Source organism: Anguilla anguilla, chromosome 14 (assembly GCF_013347855.1).
Source record: "Anguilla anguilla isolate fAngAng1 chromosome 14, fAngAng1.pri, whole genome shotgun sequence".
Classification (NCBI taxonomy): domain Eukaryota; kingdom Metazoa; phylum Chordata; class Actinopteri; order Anguilliformes; family Anguillidae; genus Anguilla; species Anguilla anguilla.
Genome location: NC_049214.1, coordinates 19,081,703 through 19,104,440, shown reverse-complemented (window position 1 = coordinate 19,104,440; position 22,738 = coordinate 19,081,703). Strand labels below are relative to the sequence as shown.

Here is a 22,738-nt window from a genome sequence, read left to right as displayed (position 1 = left end):
TGTCAAAACTTAAAAGGTGTCGAGCATCAATGAGAGTTAAGGGCATTGGAGAAGGCTTTGAGTTCGAATACCCCGACAGAAGTGTTTACAAGTGTATGTAATTCGTTGTGTTGTCGATGCCTCATAACATTAAAACATGATTAGCGTACTTTTGGTCTATCATACATTTATAAATATGTGTCACATTGGTTTAGAGGCAAGTAACGCACCTGGTAACTACGTAGCTTGTTATTTGTCTCTGCTGCCCGATTATGTAAAAAACAATGCCTAAATTCTCCCGCAGATGGTGTTTCTAACTTTCCAGGCAGATGATGACAGGGGCTTGTCTCTGAGCCTTGAATCGATTGGCTGGTTCTTGAAACCCGGAGGTGTTTTTAAGCAAGCTATTCTGGGAAAGTATTTTGCGAAGAGTTTAATCTGTGTGATCGGACTACATGTTCATTAAAACAAGACAATAGCTGTTGCGCTACAGAGCTCCAGCTCTAACGTCCAAAATGCATAGATGTGCAATATCCGTGGGTTTAATCAACAAGTCAACGAACATCCGCGGCCCTTGGAGAAATATTAGCATTCAAAGTAAGGTTTTGACAGGAAAACTACCAATTCAACGACATGCTTATAAAAATCAAAATACTTTTGTTTCGACTCGGGAATTGAGAGGTTCTTCAGTGTCTGCCTCTTCAAGACAGATCGACCGAATATTGCCTAGACATGATGATTTTGTCCAAAGGCACATTGGACCCAGTGAGAAAGAGAAAGGAGAGATGCTTTACGCTCTCGGACTAGAGGTAAGATAAATCATTTTTTTTTATCATTTTAGATAACCTTTAATGTAAGAAGACTTACGTTTGGTATAGAGGTTGTGAATTACAGCTTCTCTTTCAGGCGGATGTAGGCTAGTCCACAAATAGTGTAATTAAATTTTAGGCATAAATGTGGAAACAATCATATAAAAAGGAGAAATAACTGTAGCCTATATGTAATGTTATGTAACATTGTTTTTTTGTGGGTTACACTGTTGTGTTGTTTCTAGACAGTTGACGAACTTATTGAAAAAACTATTCCGTCTTCTATCCGTTTACAAAGAAGTTTGAAAATGGATGACCCGATTTGTAAGTATCTATTTTCCTTTTCATGACATTTTGACAGCATGTGTAGGCTAGGCTTATGATAAACCTTTTTGTGTGCGCTTTGGTAGCGTAGCCCTGTCGTGTGGGCTAAACATAATTTGCCTATTTATTTAAAAATGGCCTTACAGAAATGATAAAGCAAAGACGAAACGAGAAAAAACGTAGTGAAATCCCATTTAAAAAATGGAAGTGCAATAAAAACAAGAAGATAATATGTAACCTAATGCAAGTTGCTATGGATAAGAGGGTTTGCTAAATCCATAAAATGTAAATGTAACATGGGTATTTAGTAGTCCAGCTGGGTACATATTTGTCATTATTATATTACATTACATTACATTACATTACATTACAGGCATTTAGCAGACGCTCTTATCCAGAGCGACGTACAACAAGTGCATTAGGTCAAGGTGCAGAGGTGCAAAAGAAACACACTAGAGTGAGTAAAGATCGTAGTGCCAGAAGTGACCACATCGATCAGGACTCCAACCCTGTAGAGTAACCTGTTCAGCAAACAACAATCCTACCAAGTACAAACTAGCACTGAATAATAATAATAATAATAATAATTATTATTATTATTATTATTATTATTATTATTATTATTAGTTTACGATTTAAGACAAAAATTCACAATACACAAATTCACAAAAAGCAGATTTAGAATAGCCATGTAAACACAGTGCATGAATCTGAAGTGCTTTTCTGAAAATGAAGACAGTGATGTTCTCTCATTGAAATATACCAGGGTGCGGTTGCTACATGTAAGAACTGACCTAAAACAAACTTACCCATTCAGGTAACAAACTTGCTTATCCAGTCTCATCTTTAATAATCCATTTGTCACACTGAGCATGTCTTTATGTAATGGCTTAATATATTTGTATGCTTAGTTCCCATGCCTGGTTTCAGGTGTCAGTTTCGAAGTATTGTCTTCCAGTTTGTGTTTTGTATTAATAATTTTATTTGAGTTTAATTGAGATATATAACAATTGGTATATTTCAATGCTTATTTTTGAAATATGCTTATCACATGCACTCAGGCTCTGCAAATATTCTGCAGAGAAGGTGAAAGTAGAAGACCTATTCAAATCAATAGCTCTTTAGTGGTATGAATGGTGGTGATTATGTGCTTCATTAAACTGGAAATTGGCTTGTGTTGAATCCAGTAAAGTACTATGCTGTATGTTCCCCAAACATGTATATTAATATACAGTACAGGCCAAAAGTATTAAGCCATTTGTGCATCTCTTCAGACCGTACATGGACAAACTATAATTACTTTGGAGGGCACTCCCAATCTTGGTTTGCTCTTATCATTTGTATCCTTCTAATTTGTTCCTGTAGCATTTTCATTTTACACTTGTACCTCCATCCAGCACTTATATTGCATTTTTATCATTATCTTGATGTTGTAACTTGTTGTCATGCCTCCTAGTTTGACTTACCATAACATCTGACCTACGCTATGCTTACTGTGTGAACTGGACTTAATGTGTTCATGGCTATGAATAACTGTTACATAATGAGTATTGTACCTTATTAGACCTTTGTTTTGTAGTTGTTCCAAAGACCTTTGGTATGCACTTATTGTATGACACTTTGGATAAAAACGTCTGCCAAATAAATGTAATGTAATTTTGTGAAAGTGGGAGGTGGAAGGGTGGGAGGGAAGTGGATGAGCTGTTAAAATTGACTGAAATCTTATCTATCTTAAGTTTCTTTTTAAACTAGCCTCATACCATTGACCTGTAGTGTAAATAAAACCTGAAAAGTGCCAAACTTTCGGTGCTGTATATGTATGGGGCATGCCCCTGCCAAGGCGTAACAAGATGGGATGGCATACCTGCCTTCCCAATAGGAACTAATGTTACAAGAAATGTGGCAAAGAAGACAGAGTTAGATGAAGGCCTGTGTTTATGTGGCCTAGATGTGCAGAGCCAAATAAACATATTTTGTGGCAAGGTGTTCCCAGAGAAAAATTTCAAAGAAGCTTAAGATTTCCAGGTGCAGTGTTCAATACACACTCAGAAGGGTCCAGCTAATAGGCAGTAATGTTAACAGGAGAAAACTAGGAAGATCAAGAGGCAGAAGACATATATCTTTTGTTGATCGGCAAAATAAACTGTTGTACAACTGCACCTCAACAACAGGAAGAACTCAATGAAACTAGAGAGAAACCAGTTTCCTGTGAAACGGCAGCTACCATCTGCTGGTGTAAAAGGATGTGTATCTGCCTTTTCTCGATCTTTCTTGTTCCAGTGTTGTCGTTACTTGGCCCACTGGAGTCTTTTCTTCTTGTTAACAGCACATAGCAAGGGATTTTTCACAGAAACACATCCTTTTAGACCAAAAACCCCCCCGCAGATGGCCTAATATTTTTGCCCTGCACTGCACATAAATAAATATATATAACTTTAGATTGAATATATGGGGGGGGGGGAGAAATGCACACAGGGAGAGAAATGCACACATATCCCGAGAACTGCAACCCTGTAGAGGGGTCTAGGTGCATGCTCCCCTGGGTTTTTTTTAAGCCAACAGCTGTGAAATTATAATTTCTGGTGAATTACAAGGGGAAAATACTACATATTGCTGATCGGTAAGGCTGTGTTCGTGTCACAGAAAATATTGGCTGAAGTCAATGAGCAGCCACTGTGAAGTTGTTGAAAATCACAGAAAATGTTTATAAACTGGAAGAAAAATAGGTTAATGTTAATTTATTGAGCTGGTTAATATATCTAATTTGCAGCAGTGGTAAAGGATTGAAATTACGTGTGCAACTGTTGCAACAGTTGCAAAATCAATGGGCAGCATGCTTTTTTGGTTTTAATTTAATAGAACGTTGTTAGAAATAGAGCATGCTGAAATTGCATTGCTAACACCACAGGATTAGGCTATTGTATGTCTGTTTTTATTTTCTTTAAAGTTTGGCACAATATGTTGTGAGGTTTGAGTCTGATGAGTGCCTGTTATCACTGATGTTACTGTAATGTGGAAGTAGCGCTGGGCGTTAACTTGTGATTGGAACATTTGACAAGGAGAAAATCTTGATCTCAGCACACTCCAGAATCTGTATACAATGTTGTATTTGTTTCTTATAGCATTTTGCAATAGGCTATTGTTAAAGTGTGTAGGCCCTGCCTATACAAATAACACCGTATGCCACTCTAAGGTTGACTGTTACCCTCTGAAACTGCCAAAAACTCACGGAAAGGACTAAAAATAAAGGAAATCGTGGAAATGGCAAAAAAATGTGGAAAGTCAGGCAATCTGTTTGTACTTGCAACTTCCATGACAAATATCCTGCCTTACCAGTATATCCCAATCACATCTACCTTTATTCTATGAAATTATTTTTGTTCATCATCATGCTATATTATTGAGGGGTCTTTGACCTGTTTTGTAATATTGGGGGTTGTTACAACTCCCCCCATATATATATATATATATATATATATATATGCCAGTATTCAGTACTATAGTATCAATGGTAGGTTTTGCTGTGATGAGACTCATGATGACATGATAAACGATAAATCTGAAACTCAGTGAAGCAGTTAGAGAATGTTCCGAATGCACACAATAGATGTTGTATATATAAGGACTGCTGCTTTTGCCTACCAGGTGAGAATGAAATTCTGCAATCACTGCACAGCATTGCCAGCCAGAACAAGCTGTGGAGGACGTACATTGGAATGGGCTATTATAATTGCTCCGTACCACCAGCTATACAGAGGAACCTACTGGAAAACTCAGGATGGTTTGTATATCTATCACTTTTACATAACACATTTACACTATTAAATTTTGCCAAAAGATCTGAAACCATTCACTGTGACAAATATGCAATAATGGAGGAAATCAGGAAGGGGCAAATACTTTTTCACTGTACTGTATTATATTAATGCAGTTGCTTAATGCTCATGCTACATATTCACAGGCCTCCATGGTCTGTATTTGAAATGTAATTCAGACAGTTTGCTCAAAGCATGTGATGGGATAATTATTTGTTTATATGATAAAACAGCAATGGAATAAAGATACCACACAAGACATATTAAAAAATGGCAACTACAACTAAATAAGCCAGTACATGTGTATTACAGCAGTGATTGGAGGAATAGCGCGTTAAATCTTCAAGATTCAGCTCAGATTAAAAATAACTCATATCTCATATCAGAAGTTCACCATCTGCTTACGGTCTTGTTCAAATAAAAGTCTTTGAAGTTCGACAGCAGAAATATTCATCTCCCATCTGTTTTCCTCAGGGTGACCCAGTACACACCGTACCAGCCAGAGGTGGCCCAGGGACGTCTGGAGAGCCTGCTCAACTACCAGACCATGGTGTGCGACCTGACCGGCCTGGCCGTGGCCAACGCCTCTCTGCTGGACGAAGGCACAGCGGCCGCTGAGGCTATGCAGCTGTGCCACAGGTGAGCACCCAGAGCATCACTTGGGGTCTCCTGTTACAGTGTTCCTAGTGGTGTGTGACTTGTTATTGTCTTTGTCTGTACCCAGAAAAAATAAGAGAAGGACCTTCTATATTGACCCTCGTTGCCACCCACAGACGATCGCTGTAGTGCAGACAAGAGCCAGGTAAGTCTGTACCCTGGATTGCACCTGGCCCACTCGGTTTAATATAACGTTCATGTCTTTGCACTAACTTTAATATTTCTATATAACAACCACACCCATGTTGAAAGGAATGTGTAAGAACTAGACCCTCCTCTGAGGTTTGACTTATGTTTTTGCAGCATGAGCGTACTTGATGTTAGTCACACCTCTCAGTGACTACAAGCTGTAACTTGTACGTGCCCGGCTTATAAATGTGTATATCCTCCCAAGACCCAGTAATTCATTTTTGTATCCTATAGGGGACATGAATCTTGGGTCTTAAAAACCATATATTATACTATATATACTATATATGAAACCTACAATACAAGGGACATTATATAAAAATAAAATTAATTATATTTTTTGAAAATATTTTCACTACAACATGCTTTGTCTCTGCCACTTGAAAACACCCACTTTAACTGAAATAATATGATAAAAGGGAACCATCCCTTTAATGGGCTCAGCCAGGTTACTCCTCTGAGAATTTGAATATGGAAACATTTATCCATCTTCACTACCCTCATTTGCCTAACATGAACTGCAAGAACAATTGTTCCCTGGTGCTGCCTTTCACTCGCTGACTTAGTGACTTCAGGCGTTGTTATTATCAAAAAAAATTTTGGACATACTTCTGCTCCCATTTTCCTCTTCTCTGTCTACATTCTTTTTGGAATCATGCCGTGGTTTTGTTCATGCAACTACTCACTTGCGTCTACAACTGTTATCAGGATATTACTGTATTAACGTTTTCTTCTGCATCCCTCAGTCACTGAATTAAATTTAACATTTTTTTATGAAGCTGAATGCTAATGGATTTAAGCTAGTCAATTTATGTATTATTTTGACAATGCTATAAGCTCAGCTACCACTTGCAAAAAAGTTTTATCATTCTCTCATTTATTTCTGTTGCTAAGAACAGAATAAAAAATGATTGGCTATTTATGGGATCCATTCTATCGATGCTGATTTCTAATCAGTCCATGTTTATTGCAATAATATCCCTTAAGTATTAAACATTTATTGATTGTCCATGAGAAATCCACAACCAGCCGTTATCTGTGATTATGTCACTCCTATTGTAGCTAAAAAGTATGTGTCCAAAAATCCAGCTGAAGCATTGCTGTTTTTTTTTTGTTTGTTTTTTCGGCAGGCACATTGGTGTGAAGACAGAGCTGAAGTTGCCTGATGAGATGGATTTCAGTGTGAAGGATGTGAGTGGTGTACTCTTCCAGTATCCGGATACAGAGGGCGGAGTGCATGACTTCACTGGGCTGGTGGACCGTGTCCACAAAGCTGGGGTGAGTCGCAGTTAACAAATGACAACACTTTGAGTGTCTTTCAATGTGACTGAGGTTCTCTATTGAATCAGTTCACAAAATACAGCCCTGCCAAATCATGGGGGTAACATCCTGCTACTTATAAGTGCAGCGGCGACCAAGGTTAATTCTGTGCCTAGGTCTGTACCAGGTGAAGATGCACCTTTTTACCCCTGCTCATCGGCTCAGGTGCTTTAATCCTCCCTTCTCTCCTCTAGCTCTGTATCAGATTTCCTATGGCTCTCTAATAGGCTGCCTCTCAGGGCTCTTACAGTAATTCTCTCCCAGGCTTCTGCTGGGCTAATCCATGGGGTGCTGTGTTGAGCAGACCACAGTGACCTAGTTTAGGAGACATATAATTGTGGGGTCATTGTCAGAGTGCCTGACTCTATGTCCTGTTCCATTGGCACCCCAGGATAATCAGCTGGCTGGAATCTAATGCTGCTTATGGAGCTTGGGAATGTTCAAATGGCAGTAACCACGAGGAGGGTTATTTTAAGGATTGTGGGGATTGGCTGGTCACAGGAGGGTGTGTCTGAGTGATTTTCTATATAGGTTCAGCAGTCATTAGTCAAGCCTGTCCTCTTGCATCATTGTGCTCACTGTATTTCTTTCCACAGCCTCTCACTCACAATATAAAATGTCAGACTTCTGTTCTGTTAACCAAAACTGTTGGTTTAACTAAATAATTCATTTTGAAGCTACTTAACTCAGTTATGTAGAACCTGTTGACATAACTGCGTTCACGATTTTATTTTTTTGAGTGCACTTTTGTTTACTGTGAAAGTTAATGCAAGGGAGTATATTGTCATTTCAGAATTGTTGCTCTGCCAGTGCTTGTAAGTGCTGATCTTATTATGCTTACGTTTAGCCATGGGGATCTAACATATAACATGTTTTTTTCTGGCTGCACACCTGTATACCTTGTTGTTTTGCTGTTGCATTGGTGCAATTCATATTTATTTACTTATTTTTTCATTTTGTATTCATTATATATTTACAAAAATGACAACGAACAAAAATGAATGAGGACATAACCTTTGACCCCAGAAGGGGCCTATGAAGTATTTAAGTGATGCCCTGTTGTCACCCTGTAGGCCCTGGCATGCTGCGCCACTGACCTGTTGGCCTTGTGCATGCTGCGCCCGCCGGGCGATTTTGGGGTAGACATCGCTCTGGGCAGCTCGCAGAGGTTTGGGGTTCCTCTCTCTTATGGAGGACCTCACGCTGCCTTCTTCTCTGTGAAAGAACCACTGGTCCGCATGATGCCAGGCAGGATGGTTGGAGTCACCAGGTGAGCTTTCAAAGATCTGCAGCAATGTCTTTTTTTTTTTAGATTAGCCTTGCTCATGCTCTACAGCTGGAGTACATACACACAGTACGTACTGTACTAAAGGAGGGGTAAGATGAGGAGAACCAGAGTTAAAGTGAACATGTGGAATCACTTCCCTTGAATGCTATGTTACCGTAGCCTGAGATAGAAGACTTTGCAAGATTTATAGAAAATGAACAGTCTAAAACTATTTGTGCTGTTGCAATGTGTCTGTGGTTTGCAGTACCCTTAGGGCAGCGAGCTTGTTAATTCATGTTTGAAGTCCCAGCAAAATGGCTTATGTAAGTTCTGCAAGCATTTTGAGGCCTGCCTGCTTTCTGTTGTGAAGAGATGCAGCTGGGAAGGAGGTGTACCGTCTGGCCCTTCAGACTCGAGAGCAGCACATCCGCAGAGACAAAGCCACCAGCAACATCTGCACTGCGCAGGTAAGAGTGCCATCAGTGAGCTTACAAACGTGTGTGTGTGTGTGTGTGTGTGAGTGTTCCCACTCATTTTAGGAAATCATTTACCAGGACTTTCCGAGGACAATTTCCATGACTTAGACTTACAGACATGAAACATGGTAGCCCAAAGCCGGTGGTGGACTGTGGACGGTGGACGGGGGGTGAGGGCGGTGGCAATGTGCAAGCCCGAGGGGGTGGGGGGGGGGGGTGCGGCATTGTGCAAGTAGCATAACCATTCAAAACTTGGTGCTGCAGGAGCTAATAAAAATGAGCAGAGAAAAATACAGAAAAATATGCAATCTCAGCTCTAAATATACTGTTTAATAGCTTGACTTATAGCCTAGCCTACAATTTTCCAGGACCTCACAAATATTTCCAGGACATTTTGTAAATTTTCTCATTTTCCAGGTGTTTTCCATGACTGGAAAACTAGTCGATAAATTTCCATGTTTTCAAGGCTTTCCAGTACGAGTGAGAATCCTGGTGTGTGTGTGTGTGTGTGATGTTTTACTTTAACATCAGATTGAATTCCAACTTTTGGAACAGTGCACATATTTATCAGAGAACAAGAACTGAACCTTGTGGACCTCATCCTCATCATTTTGCCAGAAAAATGATGTTCCTATATTTGAGTTTGATGTGTTAAATGACTCGTACCTGTTTGCTATAATGTACAATTTTGCCACACATTGTGATCTCTTCAGGCTCTTCTTGCAAATATGGCTGCCATGTTTGGGGTGTACCATGGCCCACAAGGTCTGAAGCATATTGCTAATAGGACACACAATGCTACCCTGATCTTGGCTGAAGGTATGTCTGGGCATCTCATTAACTAATATAGGTACTTGCCAATATCTCAGTAATATTTGGACATTGTAATTGGTAGGTCATTTTCAAACTGTGCTCTGAATAGTTTCAGTCTTTCTTGTTGATGACTCCAGTGATTTACTTCACAAAAAACAAAACGTAGGGAGGAAGTACTTGCAGATGGTTTAGCAACATGAGTATTATGAGAAAACATGATCAGGACAATGTCAGTCATCGTCCTTGTTTTACCAGCAGGTCACATGTTAGGAAGGCAGATCTTGTTGCATTGCTTATGGCAATTGTCATTTCCTCCTCTGCTCCAACAGGACTGAAGCGAGCAGGACACACCCTCCAGCATGAGGTGTTCTTCGACACACTCAAGATCCACTGTGGCACAACTGCCAAAGATGTACTGGAGAGAGCAAAGCAGAGGAACATCAACCTCCGAATCTACGGCGACGAAATGGTGAGTCGCTGCTCTAACCCCAAGGAGTGAGTGATGCTGATGGTGGGATTTCTCCACTGGAGTCCTGAGCTGACATACAATTTAAGACTCTCAAAAAGAGAATGATATTCTGAGCCAAAAAGAAAACACAAAGCACTGAACATACGCACAAGTTGTTTGCCATCAACACATTGGCTAGATTTTATGTTAAAATTGTCATGTCATTTTATAGACCTGCGTCACATGTGTTGAATGACCAATAACATTTTAAATCTCTGTGGAAAATGACCTCCCCAGTTGGGCATATCTCTGGATGAGACTGTGACAGAGACAGATTTGGATGATCTGCTGTGGGTGGTTGGGTGTGATTCCTCATCTGTAAGTAACTTGTTTTAAATTTGTTTTTTTTAAATATTACGAGTAGAAGGATTTACACATATATAGACCAATGATCCAAATGCAGTTATTATTATTATTATTATTATTAGTAATAGTAGTAGTAGTATTATTATTTTTATTATTATTATTATTATTATTATTATTGTAAAGCAGACTGTGTTTATTTATAGGCCGGATGTTTGTGGTACTTCTTGGACTGATTAAGTCTTATGACAAGACTCTTATGGTGCTATTTCCTAGGAACTGATCGCTGAGAAAATGAATGGTAGTGTAAAAGGCATTCTGGGAACATCTTTCAAGAGGACCTCCGAATATCTCTCACACCCAGTGTTCAACAGGTTTGCCAGAAATGATCCAGCCTCTGACAAAAACAAGAGTTGGGGCTTATTCTGTAAATTTTGTGAATCAAATTCACGTGTTAAACATTCAGCTCAGTTAATTCAGTTGATCACATCCATTCCTTACAATTTAATTCAAAATCACTTTAGTTTCTTCCATTCTTCCTTCATTCCATATTTTTATTTTCAGAATCATTTGCCATTAGATATATTCCATGGGACTAACTCAGTACAACCAGAATTTCAATCAAAGCAATTATATATCTTGTGATTACCAAATGTTTAATGTGCAAAATCCGGCGATCCTGAAACTCAGTAGGAAAATAAAACATAAATAGAGTGACAGCCCCACACAACTTATCCATTTCAAGGTGTGAAGTGTATCCAGAACTTTGGGGAGGAATCTGATTAGATTACCATTTGGTTGTGAGATAATGTTAAAATAAGAATGTTTTCCAGACTGTCTGAGAACATTCCAAACACGTTACATACAAACAATCCTGGAAGGTTATCATTTAGTTTGAAAAAAATTGAGAATTATGTCAAATACAATTTAAAAATGTTCTAACTGAAAGTAGTGAAATGGCAGATTGTTTAACATTGCTAACATACAGTGAATGCCTATTCACAATTCAAAATTTTGAACATCGTTCTGAAGCCATTCCTTGTGCATTAAATATAATGTATCATAGGCATCCAGGAAATTGTACAAATGTATGCACTGGTAACCTTTGGATTGTTCTGAGAACCAAGCATTTTTTAATGACTATTTGCTAGTAATTTAGATGATTTTTGCCTCAGAACTGCCATCTCAACGTTTCTGTTTAATCTCATTCACAGTTATAACTCTGAGACGAACATTGTTCGCTACATGAAGCGGCTGGAAAACAAAGATATTTCTCTTGTACACAGTATGATCCCACTGGTGAATGCCTATTTCACTTCACAGTCATTGGATATAAATCATGCTTTTGTTCATTTTTCCATTGCATTTTCCATTTCCGTTCAGACATTCTCTTTATTACTTTGATATTCTGAGTTTTCCCTGGAAAATGTCTGTTCACTATCAATGTTTGTTTCCTCTGTTCACACTCAGGGTTCCTGCACAATGAAACTGAACAGTTCGACTGAACTTATGGTGAGTCATGTGCTTCCCTTCACCGATGCCCACTGCCAGGTGTAGCTTTGGCAGTGAACCTATTTGACTCATATGCAATATGCAAACACATTATTAGAGCTGCTTTGACAAAATGGGAATTTGCATTATACTGCTTTACTGTTTTTCTTGACACACCACAATGCTTATTGCAAAAAAGTGCAATATCAGTTTATCAACTGGCCAATTTAGCCATACTATACTACAGCCATAGTATCAGTAATGTGGGGTGTGGGGTCCCTTATGATGTGCAGTCTCTCTCATGTTATTTTTGTCTTCACATGTTTGTTGTTCCTGGTGGATCACCTGACCAATATCTGGCATTTGGTGTTCCCAACAGCCAATCACATGGAGGGAATTTTCCAGTATCCACCCCTTTGTGCCCCTGGACCAGGCACAGGGCTACCAGCAGCTCTTCAGACAGCTAGAGAGAGATCTGTGTGAAATAACTGGATATGATGCTATCTCCCTCCAGCCCAACAGGTCAGCTTTTCAATGCCGTGCAAAAAGTTGTCATTAATGAGAAACCTTATACAAAAGAGAGTAATTGTACATGGCGCTTTTAAATTAGCATTTTATATAGTAAGATTATTGATTTCTTGGCAATTTAGTTGAGAAATGACATGCATAATATTTCTCAAATCAATATCATTCCCATAATACATTTTTCAGATCTTCCAAACGTGGCTTTTAAATTCTATTTTTTTTTAAACTATTTTTGTCCAGTTGCTATGCATGTCTATGTATATATGCTATATATATGTGTGTGTATATATATATATATATATATACAGCAAATAATACAGTGCAGTAATGGTATGTGATTGTTCTCCAGTGGGGCCCAGGGTGAATATGCTGGTCTAGCTGCGATCAAAACATACCTGAACTTTAAAGGGGAGGGACACAGAACAGTGAGTACTGGGCACAGTCATATTTTGAAAAGCTGCCAAGCCATTACACAATGCTGCAATGCACATATTGTTTTTCATCCTTTGTGGAGTTTATTTAAATGTTGGAGGGTGGAGTTCTACATTAAGAATGCAGTAAAAAAAAAAAAACTTTTCTTTGCTAAATGCTGTATGGTGGAGTTTTGATGTGCTGTCAATGTCAGTACTTAGTTCTGTCATATTACGTAAAACCATTTAGAAGCACTTTTTTAAAGCTGTGCCCAATGCATTTTGATTACAAAATTTTTTCTTAATGAGTTTTTAAAATATCTGCATCTGTACATTATGTATACCAAGTTTCGGGTAAACTGGTCAAACATTACAAACATGTCTACATTTTAAAATTATTTTTTAAAAGCAATTGTATTCTAAATTTCACAGACTTGATCATGCCTGCAGTGCTTGGACCTTTAATAAACCCATCAAATACAATAGGGTGCCAATGCAACTGTGGTGCTTGGTACCCTAAAAATACTTCACAACTGATTTTAAATACATATTTGCACCTTCATTTGTCTCTTTGATGCTTAATATTTCCTAGGTTTGTCTGATTCCTAAGTCAGCCCATGGGACTAACCCCGCCAGTGCTCAGATGGTTGGGATGAATGTCCAGGTGGTGGAGTCAGATCGGGGTGGCAACATTGATATGGCACACTTAAAGGTCATGGTAAGGGCTATAAGTAATCTATTGAATATGTGGGGAAAAATTAAATGGAAGTATAGAGTTGATGTCAGTACCTCATGGGAAGATGTATACGCCTGTAACAGATCCTAACGAAAGCAAGTTCCACTCAGTTAATTTAAATTAATCTTTAATTCATGACCTGATTAATTATTTAAGACACACAGGACAAAATGAACTTTGGCTGTCAAGGCTAAAAAGTTATAAACAAACCAAAATTGGGAGTCCTTGGGGTGAAAAATACAGTATATTGTTTAAAAATATCTAAGGCCTAACTTTCTGCATGACATTCAGATTCATTTTAGCCAAGTTGTACAGTATTGCAGCTTGGTCTTGAAGGATTAGTTCTCTGATGAAACTGGGAGGAAAAACACATTTGTGTCTAATCATTAAATCATTTATTCAGGTTATTCTGTGCACAACCACTCAAATATGTGACAGAGATTTAAAAACTGTTTTGGAAAGTGTGTGATACACCGCAGAAAAGCAGCTGCTTATTGAATTGTCTGTTCCCAGGTGGACAAACACAAGGCTAACTTGGCAGCTATAATGGTCACATATCCCTCTACCAGTGGTGTGTTTGAGGAGAACATCAGCGATGTGTGTGAGCTTATCCACCAGCACGGGGGCCAAGTCTACCTTGATGGAGCCAACATGAATGCACAGGTGAGGATGACACTGGGTATTAACTGGATTCACAGTCACAATCAGAATTTCAGTAGCCATGTCCTTTCAGAACAAGAAAGTTAACTGTACTTCTACATTTGGAAGGTCAGTTTCCTTCTCTGAGAATAAGATTTATGGTTCGATCAGATCTCAAATGAACTTGAATACTGACGGATTTGATGTCAGGTTTTCCTAGCTCTGATTGTGGCTTTTTGCCACGGACATTTTAATTCTGATGAGCCTTTATGTGTTTTTATTCCCTTGTGCAGGTAGGGTTCTGCCGCCCAGGAGATTACGGAGCAGACGTCTCCCATTTAAACCTGCACAAAACCTTCTGCATTCCCCATGGAGGTGGGGGCCCAGGGATGGGGCCTATTGGCGTGTGAGTGTCCACTTACCCAGAATTCACCTCTGTTCTGTCAAAGAGGGGGTGGAGAAATACGACTTGCAACACATTTTGTTGTACACCTGAGGCCGTCATTGCAAAAGATTATTTACCTAGCTTAACAGGTTTAGTCACACAATAAAAATTAGATTTAAGCGGTAGCACCTGTAATACCAAAGAGCACAAACAACGTTAGAGGTGTGGAATTTCATCTGAACGATCTTCATTGGCATCCATGCAATTTGTAAAGCTTTTTTCTTTTTAACAGAAAGCAGCACCTTGTGCCTTTCCTGCCGTGCCACCCTGTAGTCACGCTGAACCCTGACAACGCTGCAACCTCCCAGGGCACCGTCAGTGCTGCGCCTTGGGGCTCCAGTGCCATCCTGCCCATCTCCTGGGCCTACATCAAGGTAACAGACAAACAAGCCTCCCTGCATTCAGGTTACAAGAGAAAGAAAAACTACAGTGCGAAGAAGGGTTATTTAATATTGGATAATAGATTTGTTATCTGGTTAATTTCAAGTATTTGTTGAGTGCGCAATGTTCAGTGATTGTCTATATTATTTATAAGAACAAAGAGGGTCAAAATAATTTTAAAATAATTACATTTCTCAATATATTATATTTTATTTTAGAATGGCCCTCACTCTGATGACAAAAAACATCTATGACTTTTGAACAAAATGTGACATTTTCTCTTTTCATACATATTGTTATATAGCTTTAATATTGGCCCTGTTGCCTACATACAGATGATGGGGGCAAAGGGACTGAGGCATGCCACAGAAATGGCCATTCTGAATGCTAACTACATGGCCAAGAGGCTGGAGAATCATTATAAAGTTCTTTTCAGAGGCAAGAGAGGTGAGCTGCTCCTATACCGGTCTCCTATGAAGCAAACTGAGGATGACAGTGAATACAATGTGTTCAGCTAAATTGCATACATTAAACTCCTGTACCTACACAATTACAATCCATGAACTGGGTTAGCACGACAAGGTGGATCAAATTGCATACTTGCATGTGTTTAATTTAGTTAGTTATTTTTTTAAAAAGAACTGACGTCATCAAACAAATGTCTGAATCAAATGTTCAGCGGAGATGTGAGATGTTCAACGGCGGTGTCTTCATCGAAAGTACTGTAGGAACTTCCCCTCAGAGCCGGAATCTAGAGCTCTAACCACAAGCACTAGAGCAGACGATGGTTTTGAGAGAAAAATGTATTTCCCTGATGCTGAAACAAACTTGTTTCTTTGCATAGGTTTTGTTGCTCATGAGTTCATTCTTGATGTGAGACCATTTAAGAAGACCGCAAATATCGAAGCTGTGGACGTGGCAAAGAGGCTACAGGATTACGGTATATTCACAGTTTTGAGTGACTACTGAGCACCGTTGACTGATATGTTGTGGTTAATTGTTTTATCGATTCATCAGTGTACTGCTGCCATATATGTTCAGCACAATGCTACAGCCAGACTTTATCATAATTTGTTGTCCTGGGGGCGGGCAAAAAATTTTTTTGTGTTGGTAGTGTTGAAGCAGTTAACACATACCTCATTTAAACTTTCCATCAGGCAGATCACAAAGCCAGAATGACCTTCTTAGTTTTGGGCCCAAAACAGTCTGTCAAGCTTGCTTGAATACAATTTGTGATGGATGTAGATAAATAGATTGTTTCAAGGTTGGATCATTTTTTTTTAAGACAGACCAATGTTTATGGTATATATGATCTGTATCACCGGATTCTAGTCATTTTAAGGTAATTTGCTTAAGATCTACTGATCAATTGCAGACTGTCAAAAAGGAAAGTATAGTGTTTGCGAATTGTGACTTTGAAATTTGTCATAGAGCACTACAGATTCGGACACACATCCCTCATCCATGCTACAATTTTCCAAAATACATTAAAGTTGTCGCAATGGAATGTCAGAAATATTGGGATGTTGACTTTTTGTGTAGTCAGATATTGTAATCAGGAGATTTTCAGTGCATGCTGGCCTCGAGTTTACCTTTACGTACACGCAAGTCAAGACAATGTAGTTTGTACATATATTTGGCCAGAGGTTCAAACAGGGATTCATTGGCTACAATTATCAGGCAACGTGGTAAATTGTTGGGGTCTTTACACATTTCGGGCAAACCATACATAGCTTGTTGGGTTGGCTGTTGAATTTAAAAAGTTAGCTTCTCGATATACATTCGTTACTACTCTCAAAACAAAATTGTCAGCTTTTTTGCCACACTATTTGTTATATGCTAAGATATGCCCTGAGCCAGAGTGGTCTACTGATCATTCAGAGCATTTGACCTGCGCCTGCTCACCGTTTGTGGGCCACTCCTTCACCTGGGCCCTTCGACAGGCTTCCACGCCCCCACTGTGTCGTGGCCGGTGGCGGGAACCCTGATGATCGAGCCAACAGAGTCGGAGGACAAGGCAGAGATGGACCGCTTCTGTGATGCCCTGGTGAGGATACGGCAGGAGATCGCGGACATCGAGGAGGGAAGGATGGACGTGGCGATCAACCCGCTGAAGGTGTGGACCCCAGTCACCCCCTACACACTCATTCTCACATAAGATAACGTTTTCATCACAAGATATCGAGAGGATGTCCAGATTAACACTTATCAATGATAACATTTGAGAGGACGCCCATGTAAAATGTGCTGTATCTAATATTCTAGGGTTTAAACCCCTGAAACATGTTATAATCTGTGACTCTTCTTTAGGATAAACTCTGGTGAGAGAAGGTAAAACTGCTGTCTGTATTTTTGTGTAGGAAACAGGATTTGTTGGTATTTATGTTGAAACAAATACTGTATATTAAAAACAAACTATATTATGGAAGGATAAAAAATGTAACAAATATTTTAACCCTTGTATACTATGGTTGTTTTCTTATCATGAAAAAAGTAACAGGATACTTGGTTGAAACTATTTGTACCCAGTACTCACCTGTAGTGATATTCACTTTCATTTAAAATACTAATTATTGACTTGTTCTGTTAACTTCACAGTCATTGATTATAAAAAAAGCCTTGTCTTTAAGCTGAAAACTTTCTGATACAATATCTAGAAATGTTATATTGTTTATCCTGTGCTATTTTTTTATATATTGTAGGAAAGCAAACAAAATATTAAATTTTGTTTTTGGGTTCACCTACGCCGTTGTGCTTGTTCTTCAGATGGCGCCTCATTCGCTGGCTTGTGTTGCCTCCTCTGACTGGGACAGGCCCTACTCAAGGGAGTGTGCTGCCTTCCCCCTGGTGAGTCACTCCCAGACACAGATTATTAGCATGGGTTAACTAATCCAGGACAAATTCTGGTGCTTTCAGTAAGTATTTAATCCCCTTTGTTTTATGAGGACCATTGTAACTGCGTTTCCTTAAATTTCAGCCATTCATCAAACCAGAAAACAAGTTTTGGCCATCGATCTCCAGGATTGACGAAGTTTATGGTGACCAGAACCTAATATGCACCTGCCCTCCATTAGATATGTATGAATCTCCTTTTGAAGAAAAGATGGCCTCATCATAACATGATAGGGCTGATGTATGTTTTATGTTTGTAGCTGTTAAAATCCAGCACAATGATAATGACCTTTTTCTTCTGATCACAGCACATGGTATGCATATATTATCGTACATATTGTACATTTGCCTTGGAATTCCCCTTTAAAGTTTTGTATTGGCAATTTATTTTTCTTGTATGATGATAGCATGGAATATTGCTTAAATTTCAGGTCACTAATTTATTGTGAGGGGAAAAGGTCCATTTGTTTTTTTATCTGAATTAGTTTATTCATCATAGTTTATTCATTCATTAGTTTTATTAAACTAATGTTTTATAAAAAGAAATACAGTACTTATATATTAAAACATGTATCACTCATATATATATATATATATATATATATATATTCTCATTTCTATGCCTTCCAATAAATTGTGTCCAAGTGAAAAATATGCAAGCCATGGTGCAAAGCAAGCTGCTTGAATTCACATTACAACCACATCAGCATTGAAAACGTATGCACAGTTCAACCACCAGGGGGCTCAACATTTCATCCCATCAAAGGAACAGTTAGAAAGGGCAGCTAACAATTTTAATCGCCTCCACCATTTTCTACCACTCACTGGCGGATTCCAGCGTTAAACCGAGAGCCGTCCTTTTCTCGTGAAGCTACGATGTGCTCCTCTGACAGTGGCGTTCGTGTTTCGCTACAGAAAACATCACTGCGTATGCTCCATTTTCCTTACTGCTACACCCGGCACGATTTTCCAATAGGAAAATATTCAGTGCAGAAACAGCCGTCTCCCTAGTAACCGATCCATACGTGCTCCTCGGTAATCACCTTGGTTTTTTAACAAGGACTTAATATGTGCAGGAGGACCCGTGTCTCACAGTTTTCAGACTCGTACCTGAGCGCAGACCGCGGCTCGTTATACCCCTCCCATACATGCTGGCTCAAATCCAACATTTAGACACACCCTCGAAACAGAACAATAACAGTCCAGAACCTTCCAGCTTCTATACCGAGGAGCCTGCTGTCCCAGCTATGGTATGTCATTGCTAATTGGTGGGTGGAGAGGAGCTTCTGTTAACACTAAGCCTTCCCCAGTACAAAACTAAAACAAAAAAACGATCTTTCCCTTTCCTGCCCACCCAAATTCACACAAAAAAAACAATACGATAGTATCATTCAGTGGGAGAATATTCTTCCTCCATATCTGTGTAGTGGTTGCAATGTATATAAAAAGACAATGTTTGTTTTGCATTTTGGAATCAAAATATTTAATAGGTACATATCAAGTATACCATGTATAAAATTTCAGATCACGATATGAAGCAATGTAACTTCAGGCTGACATTGCAGCACGTAAGGTTGCCACATACAAAGAACTAATGATTAAAATATAATATGCAACTAAATTATAGAAAAGTGGCATACTTGGTAATATTGGAAATTAGATGTGACCATTTTTTTTTCAATTTCTCTTTTCTTCAATAAGTGCAATAAAACATATAACACAACACTAATGCAAGAGCGAAGCAGCCACATGACTTCTAAAACTGTTAGTACTGCAGTAAACTGTAGGGTACAAGATTGAAGAGAACACAGAAAAGCTCACGCAAAAAGTAGACAGCTTGCCAATCATTGCAGAAAAAACAGGTACGGTTAAAAAAAAAATTAAGAGCTGTAAGAGGGGGCAATGCACATCACAGTTTGCTTTAGAGACAACATACTCATTAAAACAGTTGCATTTTTATGCCTTTTTTTAAAAAACAAAAATCCTTTGAATGTTTTAAAGGGAGGACACAGAAAACAAGGGCAACACAAATGGGGGCGGAGCAGGCGGTGTCTGAACCAGGCACATACATTTAAAGAAGCGGCGAGGCTCTGCGCCTCTGACTGACAAACAAAAAGAGCCATTTCCCCAAAACCCACGCCATTCCCTGGGACTGACCCCAAACGCGTGCTCCGGGCTGCTTCTGCACGTTTCGCTTTTGTGTCATTTTTGAACTCCGATCCCCACGAGGACAGCTGGGAGTGTGAAGGGGCACAGTGCTGGTCGAGCAGCGAGAGTCCAGTCTTCAGAGACGGGGGGGAGGAGGGCGTCCGCCTGGAGGAGACGCGATCGGAGGGGCGTTCCGGGGCAGGAACGGCCGGCTGGTGAAGTCGAGAGGGCAGGAGGGGAGCAGTCCAAGTTCCGGATGGGTCAGCCATTGCTGCGCTGGCCACGGAAGATGTGTCTGTGTTGTCTCTGGGTCTATGTGTGTGCGTGCACGCATGCCTAGTGTGTGTGTCAGACGTGTGTCATGTATGAGTGCATCCAAATATTTGTGTGTGTGTTTGTGTGTGTGTGTGTATGTGTTTGAATATACATGTGTTTGTGTGTGTGTGTGTGTGTGTGTGTGTGCATGCGTGTATGTGTGTGCCTGTGTCTGTATGAGGTTAGCCAGTTCATCGACCCTTGCTGTAGCCAGGGAAGAACTGGTCAAGCAGCACCTGTAGCGTCTTGTTGAGGACCATGACGTAGTCCTTTCCCAGGTCATGGCGGCATGCTGGGCAGGTGTACACCTCCGCACGGAAGGACCTCTGCAGGCAGGTCTGGGGTCAGTGTGAGAAGGTCAGGGAAAGGGGTCAGCGGAGTGAAAACCACAGAGCACACGTGTCCCTAATTATTATACTTTTAGTATTTTAATAAATAATATCCGCCATATTATCAATGCCATACTAAAAGATTACAGTTCATAACAATTGATCTATGTCAGAAAGAAAAAGCTTGATTGTGTATAAAAACATATTTTAAAAAGGTCTCACCTTGCAGACATTGTGCAGACACACAGTGGTGACAGGCTGAAATGCCAGTTCCTGGCAGCACACACACATGAAGATCTGCTCCACCTTCCTCAGGAAGTTCTGCAAAGGAGCCACCATGCATGGCGGTCACCATAGAAACAACACTTCCACAGGATTCATCAAACAAATATATCAAGCCACATTCAGGAGCACTCCCAGCTATATTTACACTTCAGCCCTGTCAATCAGTTGCTCAAATCTTTAACCGTTCTTTAAAAACCATTCTTTTAAAATCTACAGTACCAAACAAACAGGGATAAGACCACTGCGATGTTTATTTATGATCAAATTCATGTAAAATCTGCAGCTGCAGTAACTGAAAAAGCCGCGACGGTTTCGCTGCTGAAGGTGGTAAGCGGATACGTACCGGTCCCTCCTTCAGGAATCCCAGGGCCTCGTCCCACAGCTTCCTGTTGAGGTCGTCCTCCAGGATCAGGGCCCGCTGCTGCTCGGAGAGCTGGAACGCCTCCACCTCCTTCAGACGCTTCACCGGCGGCTCCTCCGCGGGCACAACTGGGAGGCAGGGGGGCACAGCCGATTATTCCCACCACTGCAGGACTCCTCTGCTTTACACAGACACAATCCACGCGTTTAAAGATCCCCGACAGTGATCATACACTGGTGTGCCCGTACCCCATCAATCACCTAGCCACAACAGCAGTGTCAACGCAAGTGTAAAAGGCGATTTTCTGCGCACACAAACCAGAATACCTCACAGAAAATAATCGCAGTAGCTATTGATAAAAAAAACAATTATTTGTAGGAAATCAGAATAGCAGGAAACCATTATAGATGAAAAAGTTCATTTTGGTAATCTTCCAGTTTTCCACTTTCTCAACTTCCTCATAGGAGGAAGTCTCATAGGAGGTACACCCCTGTCCCACCTACACACCCCCAATATTTCAAAGCAGAGTGCATCCATCTGGGTGGGGCCCAGCAAAAGGGAAACAGGGTGAACATGGCCAACATGTCAGAGGGAACAAACATATCCTGCTGAAATACGATTAAAACCTGCAGCAAGGGAAATTATGCATTTCCTTGTTCATGCTACACAGTTGCGAATATTATGACAAAAAAAAATAAATCCTAATTTTGTCCATGCTAATCACCCCAGCTAAAAAAAGCAGTGCGTTAACATTCAGGCGTTAAACTGTTCCATGTATGAAAGTCAGAAGGGAAATGGAGACCATGAATTCCAGACGAGGGCGGCTGCACAGCTCTTTCTGCACCCTGATGACCCCAGAGGTACTTCCCCAGCCCCGGTGATGTCCGCATGCCCTGGGTTTCCTTAGCTACCTATTTCCTTGGGAGTTTTCTGGCTGCCGTTGCTCTGGTGCCCCCCGTCTGGCTCCTCCACCGGCGCCGGCACGCTCTTCTGCTCCACCTCCTGCTCCTTCACCTTCTTGGGCAGCGGGTGCGACCGCGGGCGCCCCCTCCCAGAGTGCCTCTTGCCCCGGACGCCACCTCGCACGGTCGCCTCTTTCTTGGTCTTATTGGCCATCGCCTCCAGGTAACCAGGCGGATACTACGAGAGAGACAGCACCAGTCTTATGTGCATTTATTTGAAAGATTCTGTCAACTTCAGTCAACTTGTAAAGTAAAATGTGACTTGGATAATGAAAATGCAAAAGGCCAGTCAAATTATCACAGAGCACAGCGCGTACCACAATATAGGGAAACATTTAGTTAAACACACTCACACAGCA

At 40.2% G+C, this 22,738-nt stretch overlaps 2 protein-coding genes across 3 annotated transcripts in view; one reads left to right on the top strand and one right to left on the bottom strand.

The window, feature by feature from the left end:
• Positions 1–289: 289 nt before the first annotated feature.
• On the top strand, positions 290–18,431 carry LOC118212147 (glycine dehydrogenase (decarboxylating), mitochondrial-like). The gene is made up of 25 exons (XM_035389780.1): positions 290–788; positions 1,034–1,112; positions 4,758–4,893; positions 5,402–5,566; positions 5,652–5,729; positions 6,904–7,051; positions 8,167–8,363; positions 8,731–8,827; positions 9,550–9,655; positions 9,979–10,118; positions 10,395–10,475; positions 10,737–10,834; positions 11,675–11,759; positions 11,931–11,972; positions 12,331–12,473; positions 12,826–12,901; positions 13,479–13,604; positions 14,136–14,285; positions 14,555–14,667; positions 14,939–15,080; positions 15,423–15,534; positions 15,932–16,027; positions 17,031–17,203; positions 17,854–17,934; positions 18,065–18,431. Exons 1-25 carry the CDS (start codon positions 495–497, stop codon positions 18,203–18,205), a joined length of 3,099 nt encoding a protein of 1,032 aa, XP_035245671.1. The 5' UTR covers positions 290–494; the 3' UTR covers positions 18,206–18,431.
• Positions 18,432–19,445: 1,014 nt separating this feature from the next.
• Positions 19,446–22,738, bottom strand: part of LOC118212148 (E3 ubiquitin-protein ligase UHRF2-like) — a 52,867-nt gene continuing 49,574 nt past the window's right edge. For both annotated transcript variants that reach the window (XM_035389782.1, XM_035389783.1), the window contains exons 13-16: positions 22,329–22,557; positions 21,400–21,545; positions 20,994–21,092; positions 19,446–20,780 (exon numbers count right to left, since the gene is read on the bottom strand). In XM_035389782.1, coding sequence (XP_035245673.1) covers positions 20,634–20,780; positions 20,994–21,092; positions 21,400–21,545; positions 22,329–22,557 — 621 coding nt within the window. In that variant the 3' untranslated portion in view covers positions 19,446–20,633. The remainder of the gene's footprint in view (positions 20,781–20,993; positions 21,093–21,399; positions 21,546–22,328; positions 22,558–22,738) is intronic.